Here is a 14,645-nt window from a genome sequence, read left to right on the forward strand (position 1 = left end):
AGTCACCAATTCAGGGTCCTGTTGATTTAAAGGGAGATGGGGTGTGGAGAAAGTGGTGTGATGGAGTTTGTCTCTTGCTCTGGTGGAGGTGAGGGCATGACCTAGAAAGGCTCTATTTCCAAAATTGAGCTATCATTAGTACCAGAGCTACTGAAATCTAACTTTCAGTTTGAACTTTAAGCCTGCCCTAGAAGAGGACCTGTTTTCTTAATGAACAATCTACATGAGGTCATGTTTATATAATCTCTCCTTAATTGGGTTCTATGAGAAAGGGATTCAGTTTGGAGCCTCAACTGGTGGGCAGATACCAAATAGACCTAACTTATTAGCAAAGGCTATGAAACTCCATACTTAGTGGGATATGTAAATTAATAGATTCAATAGTCAGTGATTAGCAGTAAGAAAACCTCCTCTTTCGCCAGCTAGTAGTATCCAACCTAAGTGGAAAGTTATTTTGTGAGCTGGGGGCTGGGTGGTGTTTCTAGGCAGATTTACATGACACTTTTCTTGGTGTGGTTTGCAGATATCCCGACAAGGGCTTTGATGATAATTATTGCCGCAATCCTGATGGCAAGCCGAGGCCATGGTGCTATACTCTTGACCCTGACACCCCCTGGGAGTACTGTGCAATTAAAATGTGTGGTAAGTTAGGGTCAAATTTATTGCTTCCTTTTCCTCTCCCAGACTGGATCTAAGCAGGCGATTATTGGTGAGGCAGGTTAACAACTATTTTACTTGATGCTTTAATGTGTACGGGTTTTAATATTTTAGGAATGTGTTACATAATCCTTCCCAATCTTTTGAATTTTCAGAGAGGCATTATTCTGAAAGAGATAAATATGCAAATGCTCATGTCCACAAGAAACATTTATACTTATGATAAAGGCCTAAACATTCGGATGCTATCAAGAAAATGAAAATATCCATACGGAGAGAAAAAAGATTGGAAATACGTGCAGCATCACTAAGTCATTAAGATAGTGAAAGCAAGGACCTTAGGTTCTTACCTTCCAATCCTATATCTTTTCCCTACCTCTCCTCCCCAAAGACATAACATGAACTGTCAACTGACTGTGAACCTCTTCTGGTGAATGACAGAGGCCACGGTGAAGAATAATAAGTCAATACAAGCTTCCCAGAGACGTCTTTAATCTCTAGTGGCCGATCCCTACCTCTGTGGCCATCCTTGTACTCAGCCTACTACAGTCCTTTTCTGTCTGCTGATGCTTATTCAGCTTTGCTGAATTTATGATAAAAAGCTTCTTTTCATACTTGCTTTGTGATGTCTCTTTAAATCTGTGTACTTGGTCCTCTCTTCCATGGCTAACTCACACATTTTCACTCTTCTCTGAAATACTGTTTTTATTTCTCTAAATACGGGTCTTACTTTTTCAACTGGATCCTAAAATTCTTTAAAATCAATAGAATTGCATAAATTTAGTAAGGTGTGATGTTATAAATTGGCTTGATGATATAAAGTTATGTATATAGAGAGAAATCTATAAAGATAAATGATTTACATAAGATCAGGTACCAGTACCCGGAGTAACATATATAATTATGAGAACATTGATAGATTTTTGCATATTTCCCTATAACAGCATAATGGGAACATTCTTCTGAACAAATCTAGTTCAATATTATCCAGCCTATGATACTGCCAAGGTAAATCTTCCTTCAGTCAGACCTGCTAATAAAAATAAATGTTTTTTACAACTCATATAAAGCCCATAGAAAGGGGATGTGCCTGGCATATGTGAAATGCCTGCAGAATCTGGAAGCCTCTCAAAATGAAACACAATGTTCCAAGGAAATTGAATCATCTGTTTTGTCCTTTAAAATAAAAGATGACTCCTGTGACAGTGTTTTTCTGTATAGATTGGGTTAGTTCCACTCATTGACTTGTTTAATCTTATTAATCTTTCCATCATTGTAGACCAGATAGGCACAATAAACCGTTTCCCCTCTATTTTTGTGATTTAGGCATTCTTATAAATCTTCTCTGGAATAAGACCAGTATACACACACACACACACACACACGCACACACACACACACACTCTCTCTCTCTCTTTCTCTCTCTTTCTCTCTCTGTCTCTCTCACATGCACGCTCACCTGCATATTCATGCTTCAACTGGCACACACACACCAAGAAATCCAAGTGTTGCCCTCCTCTTCAGTTCCAAACCAATCTTTAGGATACTTACAAAGAGATAGGGAGAGACAAGAAAGAGAATGAATATGACTCTTTCTAACTATTAAATAGGTTTCTTTTTCTTGTCTGTCCAAAAAAGAATAGGCTAATTATGCAAGTAATATGCATTCTTATGGCTTTGTTGAATAGAGGGTGGTTACTTCTAAAAAAATGAGGGTAGAATTTTTGAGCGAAATCTAGATCATTCAGATTAAAATAATCTTCTGAGTTTGGGGAATATTTTGGAAAAAAATTTTGTTAAAGGACAGTTTCTAGTTTTAAAAATATGATAGAGATATAAATACGGCTAAATGAATAAAATAAAAATGACATTCTGGATAGCATAAGAGATAATGTTGTATGAATATTCTTTCAAATGTTTTGGCTTACACATGCAAAGCCAACAGTACAAAATCAAGAATTTGGTGGTGGTTTTAACTATGTATTAGTTTTCTACTGTGGCACAACAAATTACCAAAAACTTGTGGCTTACAACAATACACATTTGTTATCTCATAGTTTCTGTGTGTCAGGAGTCCAGGAATGACTTAGTTGGGTTCCCTGCTTAGGGTCTCACAAAGTCATAATCAAGGCGGCTGCCAAACCTGTGGTCTCATCTAAAACTCCATGTCACATTTCAAGTTTACTGGTTGTTGGCACAATTCAGCTTCTTGTGGTTGTAGGCTGTGGTTGCGACTCTCCCAGAGACTGCCTGATGTTCCCTGATACCTGATCCTCTCCACAATATGGCACTTTACTTCTTCAAGGCTGACAGGATAGCATCTCTCCTGCTTTGAGCCTTTGACCTCTGGACACTCTTTTAAACAGCTCACTTGATTAGGTCCGTCCTGCCTAGGTCAATCTTCCTTTTAATTAATTTAAAGTGAATAATTAGGGACTTTAATTACATATGTAGAACCTCTTCTCCTTTGTTTTACAATATAACCTAATCACAAGTGACTCTCTCACCATATTCAAAAATGTTATCCATACCCAAGGGGAGGGGATTATACAGCATGTGTACATCAGTGGGTGGGGATCTTGGGGATCACACACATATTTACTTGCACTGGTTGTAACAGATAACTGATTATCACTTTTTATTTTTATCATTAAAGTCTTGGGCCAACTTTCTGATTATCTCTTAGTCTGGACCAGCTGAACTCATTCTGGATTTTCAATATGTATGAAAAAAGAATAAGTTGTTGATTATGTCACTTACTCTCTTGAAAGTTAAGGGGGAATTTTTAAACTCCTGTTTCATTATATAATAATTGTATTAGAAAATCATAATTGCCACCATTTATTTAATACCTACAGAAAGGCGCTTTCTATCTAGCATTAATGATGTGTATTTTGATTCTACGAAATGGCTGTGATTAGGCCAGTGAGGAAAGGTGCAAAGACATGGATGGAGGAATAGCAGTGTAGTATTCAAGACATGGTAAGTAGGTTAATATGGGTAGGATATGGGTCAAAAACAGAAAAATGGGAAGAAGATGAGAAACGTTAAGTTGATATAAGGCAGATCAAGTAGGGTCCAAGAGTAGCCCATTCAGCTGCCATGAGAAACACTGACAAATTAAGCAAGGGGAGTGATCTTATCTCATTTGTGATTAGGAATAGTGGTTTCCAAACCTATGTCCATGAAACTCAGTGGAACACAAAGATTCCCATAGGGGTCTTTCACATGGGTAGCTTAAGGCGCTCAAGTTCCAGTTCCTCTATTTCCATATTAATTCTTTCCCAAAGGAAGATGGCCTCAGATGCATGTTCTCTGCAGAAATCAGGCCAGTTCAACACCCCTACGTTCCCATTCACTACTGCCCTTTCTGACTTTACTAAACAAAGGCAGACTTCCCATCCCTCCTAAATTTTACTGGAGTGCATTGCCCAATGCACTAACCTTGGGCACTAAACAAAGAGATCTTTGAAAATACACTAAACATATATTCATACTGCTTATCATTTATGGACTACTAATAATTGTAATAATTGTAGCTCTATGCAGAATATATACATATACATATGTCTCTCTGTGCGTGTGTGTGTGTGTGTGTGTGTTAATGTATGTGTGCATTTATCTCTTAGAACCCTGTGGTCATAGGAATTTAAAAATTTAATTTAAATGTATAAAAATCTTTCATAGAAGTATGATGATGCAAGGAATAAAAGACACTTCAACATAAAATACATAAAGTATAGGCCAGTAAGAAATAAAGAGGGTGTGAATTAAGACAGTTAAATAGTGAAAAAAAATAAGATGAGGAAGGATGTGAACAATATTAAAAGGGTAGAATGCATTGCATATAATGACAAACTAGATATACTAGGAGATGAAATAGGGAAAGAAAAAAGTCTGAAATATTTCCCAAGTTATTAGGTAGATGATGTATATATAAGAGAGCTATTAATTTGAGGAAAAAGATAACAAGTTTACTTCTGAGTATAATTTCTGTGTTGGTTATATGGATCTATATTTACTGTATTAGAAATTAAAATAGCAATTTAAAAGCATTTATTAATTCATTTCAAATAACAATATGCTCATTAGATGTTAATAAATATATTTTTAATAACAAATATCTATATTTTCTAGAAAAATAGGGAAAACTAGCATTGTCGATTTTGTACACATTTAGCAATTTTGCAAATGTCGTTAATATCACCTTATTGAAGACAACTGGGTGTCTTGTATTTGCTTCTGCCTTCAGTCTTTTGGGATATCACATATTACATGGTATCTGGAAACTCCACTGTATGAACGATAAATGTTTTAACATTTTTATGAAAATAGTTTTGATATCCTGGACCCCTGAAAGGATTTCAGGAACCTCAGATGTCCCTTCCCTAAACCTTCTGAGAACAACTTTTTACTATGTGTCAGAACATGTCAAGCTGATACGGTGACCTTAGAGTCTCTAACTAGGGTGTACCTGCTGGCTGCTCCAATTGTCCTCATGCTCTCACCACCAGCAATTCTCCTCTTCTTTTATTCGTTATCTTTTTTCCCTGATTTTCTTCATTATTCTTGTGGGGGGAAGGTCTATTCTGCTTTTTCAACTCTTGTTTGCATGATTGGTACGACCATTTGCCCAGGTTAAAATGCAAACACATAGAATGATCCTAGAAATGGCCCTCTCCTTCGCTCCTGACATTCAACTGTCACCATATCCTATCAATTTTATCTTCTATGTGCCTCTCAAATATGGACATTTCACTCCATCACTGTCCTTTATCCAAGAGAGTATTATTTTTCATTGTGAATGACCTGCGAAGTTGTATCTATATCCATTATTTTTCCCCTCCAATTTTGTCTCCACACTGCAAACAATGCTTTCAAAAATATGATTATTAATATATCATTCCTCATCCTTAGAACACCATACACATACTATACACACACATACCCATAGATTAAAAACCGTTACACGATTTCCTTTCATCTCAGGATAAAGACAAAACAGTCTTTTACCCCCTACCCTATGTCTATAACCTCACATATCACCTCCTATACCACCCTATGTCTCTCCATGCTCTCTTGCTCTATGTTCTAGCCACAAGGGTTTTCTTCCTATGTCTCATATTTTCCATGTTCTCATTATAGTTCCTCCACTCCCGCCATCCCTTCTGCCTTGAAAAATTTTCTCTTCCTTCCTCAGTTAGTTGATAGCTACTCGTTCAAATTTCAACTCAGTTATCTTTTCCTCACTTACCAGTTCTTCATTTGATCTCCCTGACTTGGTCAAATCCCCTTTTATATCCCTTAATAAAGCAGTCTCCAACCTTCTGGTACCTCGTACCAGTTTCATGGGAGGCAATTTTTCCAGGGACTGGGGGTGGGGAGGATGGTTTTGGGATGATTCAAGCACATTGCATTTATTGTGCAATCAAACCTCTCTGCTAATGATAATCTATATTTGCAGCCACTCCCCAGCGCTAGCATCACTGTCTCAGCTCCACGTCAGATCATCAGGCATTAGATTCTCTTAAGGTACATGCAACCTAGATCCCTAATGTGCACAGTTTATACAGTAGGGTTCAGGCTCCTATGAAAATCTAATTCCGCCACTGATCTGACAGGAGGCAGAGCTTATTCGGTGATGCGAGCAACGGAGAGCACTGTAAATACAAATGAAGCTTCACTCACTCACTCACCTCACCTGCTGCAGTCCAGCCCAGTTCCTAATGGGCCACGGACTGGCACTGGTCTGCCCAGGGGTTGGAGACCGCAGCCTTAGTATACATTCATAGCACTGTAAACCTCCCCTCCTATGTACTTCTCAGAGTCTTGGTTTTATCTTTATTTTGGAATTTTTTTGGTTACTAGCTTTCTCTACTAGAATTTATAAGCCCCAACAGAGCAATGACCATGCCAGTGTTTTATCCCCTTGTGCTTAACACATTGCCTTGCACATCACAAGAGGTCAACATATACTTGTTGAAAGAATGAATGTTACCTTCCTAGAAAGTGATAGTTTTTCATTTTTCTTTTTGTACCTCCTCATATTTCTTCTATGCTTCTTGATTTTTCATATAGAAATCTGGCTTTTTTCAGATGTTACTAAGGAGATTTGCTTTATACCTTCTTCCCATCACCTCAAGTTTTATCCTTTCCAGGGCTAGTTATGTTCATTAATCACCGGTTGTCTTGATGGCTTTTCTTTTACCACCCAAATAGAAACCTCGTCTTATTTTTCTTCTATTTTTCTCCTCCTCATCCTTTTCCTTCTTATTTTTAAGTATCTGTATACAGTAGTCTCCCCTTATTTGTGGGGGATATGTTCCAATACCCACAGTGGATGCCAGAAACCGCGGATAGTAACTAACCCTATATATGCTATGTTTTTTCTTATACATATATACCTATGGTAAAGTTCAATTTATAAATTAGGCTGAGTAAGAGATTAATAACAACAATATTAAAATAGGACAATTATAACAATATGCCAGCATCACTATTCTTGTGTTTTAGGGCTATTATTAAGTAAAATAAAGCGGGACATGAACACAAGCATTGAGATACCCTGATAGTTGATCTGATATTTAAGATGACTACTAAGTGACTAACAGATGGGTGGCTTAGACAGCATGAGCACACTGAGCAAAGGAGTGATTCTTGTCCCAAGCAGAATAAAGTGGGATGTGAAATTTTATACTTATGAATTGTTGATTTCTGGAATTTTCCATTTAATATTTTTGGACCATGGTTGACCACAGGTAACAGAAATGATAGAAAGCAAGACCTCAATTAAGGAAGAACTACTGTACCTAAGTGTCTGGAGCCATATTATAAGTGAGACGTAGGTAGACCTTTGATACCTAAGGTTTCTATTCAAGATATTGCTATGGACTGAATTGTGTCCTCCCCCCAAATTCATGTGTTGAAACCCTAATCCCCAATGTGACTATATTTGTATTTAGGAATTGTTAAGAGGTAATTAATGTTAAATAAAGTCATATGGGTGGGACCTAATCTGGTAGGACTGATGGTCTCATACGAAGAGTAAGGAAGAAAGCCTTCCTTAGGAATCCAGTTGGCTGACTCTTTAGTCTTGAACTTCCCACCCTCCAGAACTTATGAGAAAATAAATTACTGTTGTTTAAACCACCAAGTCTGTGGTGTTTTGTTATGGCAGTACCAGCAGACTAATGTAGGTATGTTGCCATTGGTAACAAATACAAAAGCTCCTTCCTCTTAGTAACCAATGAACATTGGCATCCATTTAAGAGAATGTTCTCATATTTTAAAATTCAGTATGTTGGAAAATAATTTTAAGAAATTACTTTCTTTCTTAAAGGAAGCTGATTGTTTCACTGAATTTTATTAATTTATCTGAGACCAGAATAGAGATTAATAGAAATAAAAATCTTGTATTCTGAGTCAGGAAAAAACAATGCTATCAATATCCTTTCTCAAGGGAAAAATTTTGTACTTGGAGGTCTTTTCCAAGTCATCTTCTAAGGAATAAGACTATAGAATTGAAGACCTTTCATGAAAGTCTTGTCTCCTGAGCATTTTGTACCAGAAAAGACTTGGATAAAGTCCAGGGGAAAGTTTCAGATATGAATCCTGGCTTCACATGGAAAGCAAACGTGCAAGCAATTTGAGGTTTGTACTTTGGAGGTCTTTAGTACTTTCCCATGTCGATTTTAAAACAAGGAGCTCTTTAAATTTACCATGAGCCTGATCCTGCCCTTTGTGGCCCAAGAGCGCAAGTACTGTTGATGGGAGAGTGGCTTTACACACCGTTCTCAATCTCCAGGGACCATCATAAAGTAAATCCTACGTTTCAGTTGCTCTTCAGTAGCTGGGAGTAAGAAGGAGTGGGTTGGGTTAAACCATTCCAAAAGATAAGCAGGTACTTGTCCACTGGCCTGTGAGGCAACTTGTTCTTAGCTATAGGAAAAAGAATAGCAATAGCCTATCTCTACTGGAAAATTTGGATTTTGTTTTGTAATGAGTAACTTTAAATTTAAGGATTTGCTCATCTTTCATATAAAGCTTGCAGAGCCTTTGGTGTAATATGTATATATATATATATATATATATATATATATACATATATATACACATATATATACATATATATACATATATATACATATATATATGTATGTATTATACTTGTGTGCTCCTACTCTCCAGCTGCCATTCATAGACTTCCATCAGGATCATATGGCCTCAAAGCAAAGCTCTGGCCAGTCCTTCACAAAGAAAATTGATCAGATTTTTTATTAGTGAACTTGTTCTACTGGTCTCTTTCTGTTAAAAGGCAGGATGCTTGTCCCAAGAATTAGACAACAGTTAATGCTCTTTCTCTCAAAAAATCTATTCAAATCGTAAAACTCCCTTCCAAGTCTTACAGCAATCAGATCGCAGCACATCCATACCAGCAAAGTGAACTCAGTGTTCCAAAAGGCACCCATTGCATTTGATCATGTCTAACAAGACAGTGAAAAATTTCAATAGCAAATGTTGTTTTCCTTAGAGCATTCCCAAACAGAAAACTTTGTGTCAGTCATCAAAGGCAAACATTCTTTCACTCATAGACCACAGAGGATTTTATAAATATCTTTGCATCTGCTTCCAAAGGGTGGCCACGACTGATGCCCCTGGCAAAATGTTTTATTTGTAAGGAACTCTCAGAGGAGAGTTTCTGGTATTTTCAGTGTGAACTTGGTAGACATACTTGCAAAAATATTTGTGTATGTGGGGATACTGTTTTTTAAAAATCTGTTGTTTTGTCTAAACTTGATCAGCTTTAACCAATGTTTGGGGATATTTCCATACTTCTTTGACAATTTAACCACTGGAGATTCTTGAAAACCTTCCTTTATTCAGGTTCCATGTTAAAGTGTTAAGTACAAAGGAATGGCTTTCCCAACATTTAATAGCTCTTTCCAAAGCAATTGTCATGGAACATTTGTTTTGTTTGTGCACCCAGTTTTAATATTTATGTAGTGGGCAGCAGAAGGGGTTTATTTTACTGCTGTTCAGGAATAATTCATTTTGTTTGAATAGTAACTATGTGAGCAGCAAAGATCAAACATTTATATCACAGTTAAATGGTCTATGGAAAAATCATTCATCATGTTCCTCATCAGATAATATTTATTAAACAGCTTCATGGAGTCTCATAATAACTCTTATTTATTGGTGAAAACTATTTAGTTACCTTTTTGTGCTAATATATCTTTATTCGCCTATATTATTCATTCTATACATTGCCACCAGAATTATGTAGTTTTTGTTTATGAGGTCACTTCTAACAGCTGAATGTCAAAGGGGATAAATACAATGCACTAACTTTAGAGGGGACATTGGAGTTAAAGAAAAATATTAGCTGGATACTGCTAGTCTATGGTTAAAATCAAGAAACTATTTTAAATGAATTAAAACACAAGAAAAAGTAAAACTAACAAGTTATTTCAGGTTATATATTTTAAAGTTATGGATACTTATTTAAAAGACAAACAATAAAAATGCTATTATTTAGATTCTTTACATCTTGATAAAGCCTAATGAAAAATTATATTATTTTGTAGAATATTGTATTTTTATTAATTTGCAATCATATTTTGTATTCTGTAATTCTGGAAATTCCCAAAGGTTTTATTTTCTACCTTCAAATTAGAACTTATTAAATAACTCAAATTATTCAATCCAAATACAAAATTTTCATTTTTATTTAACTATTTTAATATACTTTGGAGTTTTTTAGTGAATATTTAGTGACGTTTTAAGTTTATAATAAGGGCTTTAATATATGCTAATGAAGTTTAGAAAAAATATTCAACATAATGGTTCAAATGATAAGATTTTATACTTTTTTATAGCTATTTTTAGAAGTGAAAGATTTTTAAATTAAATCTGGTTGGAAACCTCTACAGTTGGGGTCTAGAATGAACACTAACAATACAGGCCTCTGAACTTGACACTGAAGTTTTAGTAGATAAATCAACAGTAAAATATTTTCCTCAATATTTTTATACAAGTGGTCTTTTCTTTGTTAGGGCTTTTGTAATATAGAGCTTCCTTTTCACAGATACTCCTAAAATTCAAAATTTGCCCTTAAATTAGGAAATTATCCTTTATTAGTATTTACATTTTATCATTCCTCTTAATATTTCCTGATAGTCATGCAGTTTCTTACTTATTGCATATTCCAGGTATTGATTTTTTTAATGATCTTATCTCCCTTAATAATCTTCCTTTTTATAAAGTGAATTTCCACTTGTTTTTGAATTTAAGGCTCTAGGTGTTGCTTCAAATTTTAGCTACTATGAGTCAGTTCTATAAAAACATAACTTTAAAAAGTTATTTATGAAAAAATTACTTTGAAATTCCAGTCCCCCTTGTCTAATAACGTGCTCTAGAAATGATACATGATATTTAATCTTACACTGACACAATAGACAGACTGTTTTACTCTCATTCCCACACAAGCATATCTTTTTTTTTTTTTTTTTTTGAGACAGAGTCTCACTGTGTTGCCCCGGCTAGAGTGCCGTGGCATCATCCTAGCTCACAGCAACCTCAAACTCCTGGGCTCAAACGATCCCTCTGCCTCAGCCTCTCGAGTAGCTGGAACTACAGGCATGCACCACCATGCCCGGCTAATTTTTTTTTATATATATATTTTTAGCTGTCCAATTAATTTCTTTCTATTTTTGGTAGAGACGGGGTCTCGCTCTTGCTCAGTCTGGTTTCGAACTCCTGAGCTCAAACAATCCGCCCGCCTCGGCCTCCCAGAGAGCTAGGATTACAGGCATGAGCCACCGCACCCAGCCTACACAAGCATATCTTTATGACATGAAACTACCTTCCCATAGAGAGGAAACAGCCTTCTGAAGTTGCTTCCACTATTTAGAAATTCCATCAAATAATGGCCAAAGCCCTAATCATGTCTGAATATTATATTCCTTTTAAAGATTGTTTCGATTGTTGTCTGGCAAATCATACTAGTGTTCAAGGAGCAGACACTAGTATGGGCTCAGATGAGCTCAGATGGGCTCTGTGGGCTCAGCCTTGAGCTAGTTTCTCAGCGAGATGCGATGGGCCCATATCTAGCCAAAGATAGTGTAACTGACTTCTGGACTCATCCAGACTGAATCTTGGGTTTCATGTGCTCAGTACCAGAGCAGTGCTTGAGAAGAATGGTTATGTAATAAAATATAAAAAAACCACATTTAATTAAGTAGGAGAGTAATAGAGTTGGGGTACTGGAGGCAGGCAATGAAGTCTATGAGAAGATTAGTGGAAGAGTGTTTGTACTGGCTGCCCTAACTCTGAACTCCCTTCTGTTGTCAGGACTGCATCCTGACTGAGGTCACAGGCTTGCTGCACAAGAGCTTGTGCCCAATAGGTAGGGCAATCAAAACTTTTCTCTTAATGTGTTAAGTTAATGAATTGATGGATTCCCGAGGACATTCATTTTTGCCTTGTTTCCCATTTTAGTTTGATAACTAGATATGAAATATATCAGTACAAGCTTGACCTTTTACCTGCTTTAGAGTCATCGCTTTTAAAGATTTCCTCTACACATTTGGTCTCCTCAAAGCATTTAACAGTTAACTCAAATCATCAGAAATAGAGTAGCTTAATGGAATTTATTTTGATGAAATATAGTCCCTTAGGATCTATGAAATCCATCTTATTTTGGATTTCATCAAAGGCCTTTAGGTATTAATAATATTATAATCATGAAGGACGTGGGTAACCAGCATCAACTTTTTCTGTACAAGTCATTTCCCAAAGTCCAATATATTTTGTTCTTCCTGAATCTATATATATCACCAATATCAATCCATATTAATTCTCTAGGCTGTGAGCTCTCAACTACCACTTTATGGGCCAATCCCTAGAAATTTTCATCTTCTTTGAATTTCTTTTTAATTTAGTATATTCCTGAGCTGTATTTCTATTTTCTAGAATAGATATACAAGAAATCGAAACACATTTTTAAATGAGCTGAAACAAAGTTATTAACAGGAATTTAGTGGAAATCTGTGTGTGCAACATATTCCAGTGATAGGTATGGTCATTAATGTTTTCTTCCCCCTTTTTTCCACAAAGCTTTATGGAATAACTCTAAACGTAGCCTGAACTTAGTTTGCCTAAGCTTAGTTCATGGAATGCAATAAAATAAAGCATTCAGCCACATAGGGTAGTAATTATTTGTATGAGAGAAACAAATTTAAGTAAAATTTAGAGCCATTTAAAAAAATTTACACTATCAAATATAGAAAATTTTCACAGGCATCCCTAGTCTTTGAAGGCATGTCTAATTTTGGCCTCTTCTTTGTAGACATGGTACAAAATGATTTATCTCCTTGATGGGATAAATCAAAGAAATTTATTCAAATCTTAAACTGTCCTACAGGGTGTCAACTTGAGTTTCATCCAGAGGCATCCTGAATGACCACTTAGACTGTAAAAGTAGTTGATGTTACTCTACCAAACCATAAACATCTTCATGTATGTTTTGAGAAGATATTTTTTAGTTGCTCCAGAATGTTTTCAGTTATATTTTGATTAAGTGAGTAAACATTAAACACAAAAAGAGAAAGTCCAAGCTGTGATAAAAATTTAATTTTATGCTTTTTTTAAACTTAGTTACTGAGGGTTTCGTGATCTTCATGAGGTGTTTAATAGCATTGAAGTTGGACTAGGGAAAAAAGCAGGAAATAGATCTTCTTAGGAACAACTGATTTGTTGTTTATTTTCAACAAGGTGACTAAAAAAGACATTTAACATATCAACTTAGAATATATTTATCATATTGGAGGAAAATCAGGGTTAATTTCACTATTTCCTTTGTATGTATTTAAGCTACTTGATTTTAGGCATAATTGTATAGTCATTTCAGAAACACTATAAATTCAGCATTATGTGGAAGTAAAATGCCTTTAAAGAACTTTTCAAGAATGAACTAATTTAGGATTTAAATGAAAGGAAAATTGGAATGGAGATAATAAGAATGTTAGGTTAAATAAATTTCGTGCTCCACTCAATTATTATAAAACTTACAACTGACAGAAAAATCCTTCTAATACAAATGCCAGTGAACTCTAAGAGGTAAACAACATGTTCAAAGATTTTGTTTAAGTTTATATTCCTTTTTACCAATAGCTCACAGTCCTGTTAATGATACTGATGTCCCTGCGGAAACAACTGAATGCATTCAAGGTCAAGGAGAAGGTTACAGAGGCACCATCAATACCATTTGGAACGGAATTCCATGTCAACGTTGGGATTCTCAGTATCCTCACCAGCATGACATAACTCCTGAAAATTTCAAGTGCAAGTGAGTAAAGTGGGCAAATGTTATAAATTTCAGCAGACCTTGGGGGAAATGAGGTAAAGTGATTACTTTTTACTAATTTCTGTGTTAGCCATTCTCAAACTTTAGTGTGCCCAGTGACAATTAGGATTTAAACGGCAATTTATTACTCCACTCAGAGATATTGATTCCTTAGTTTTGGGATTTCGCCCTTAAATATGCATTTTAATAAATACTCCAGGTGATTCTGATCCAGAGGGTTGATTCACTGTGCTTTGAGAAACACATCCCTAAGTTGTTTCTGATCACAGCTTTGCTCTTGCAGGTCTATTTAATAAATCAATTAATAGTAATGATAACCAGGCTTGTTTCACACTAGTCCTTTTTTAATTTTTCTTACTACCTTTGGGAGAAATTACATATTCTTTCCTCTTACAAGAAGAAGCCCACCTTGATTTCAGTTAACATTTTAAACTGGGACAGGTACAGTGGCTCACCCTGTAATACCAATACTTTAGGAGGCCAGAGTGGGAGGATTGCTTGAGACCGGGAGTTCAAGACTAGCCTGGGCAACACAGCGAGACACCTGTCTCTACAAAAAATAAAAAAAAAGAATCGGCCAGGTGTGATAGCATACACCTGTGGTCCTTTCTACTTGGCAGAC

General features: G+C 35.9%; 1 protein-coding gene across 1 annotated transcript in view; it reads left to right on the plus strand.

Moving 5' to 3' along the window:
* Positions 1 to 14,645, plus strand: part of HGF (hepatocyte growth factor (hepapoietin A; scatter factor)) — a 69,286-nt gene that overhangs the window by 25,683 nt on the left and 28,958 nt on the right. The window contains exons 7-8 of the mRNA XM_012645098.1: positions 524 to 642; positions 13,831 to 14,005. Of these exons, the coding sequence (XP_012500552.1) occupies positions 524 to 642; positions 13,831 to 14,005 (294 nt within the window). The remainder of the gene's footprint in view (positions 1 to 523; positions 643 to 13,830; positions 14,006 to 14,645) is intronic.

The sequence above is a fragment of the Propithecus coquereli genome, unplaced genomic scaffold (genome assembly GCF_000956105.1).
Source record: "Propithecus coquereli isolate 6110/MARCELLA unplaced genomic scaffold, Pcoq_1.0 Scaffold226, whole genome shotgun sequence".
Taxonomy (NCBI): Eukaryota; Metazoa; Chordata; class Mammalia; order Primates; family Indriidae; genus Propithecus; species Propithecus coquereli.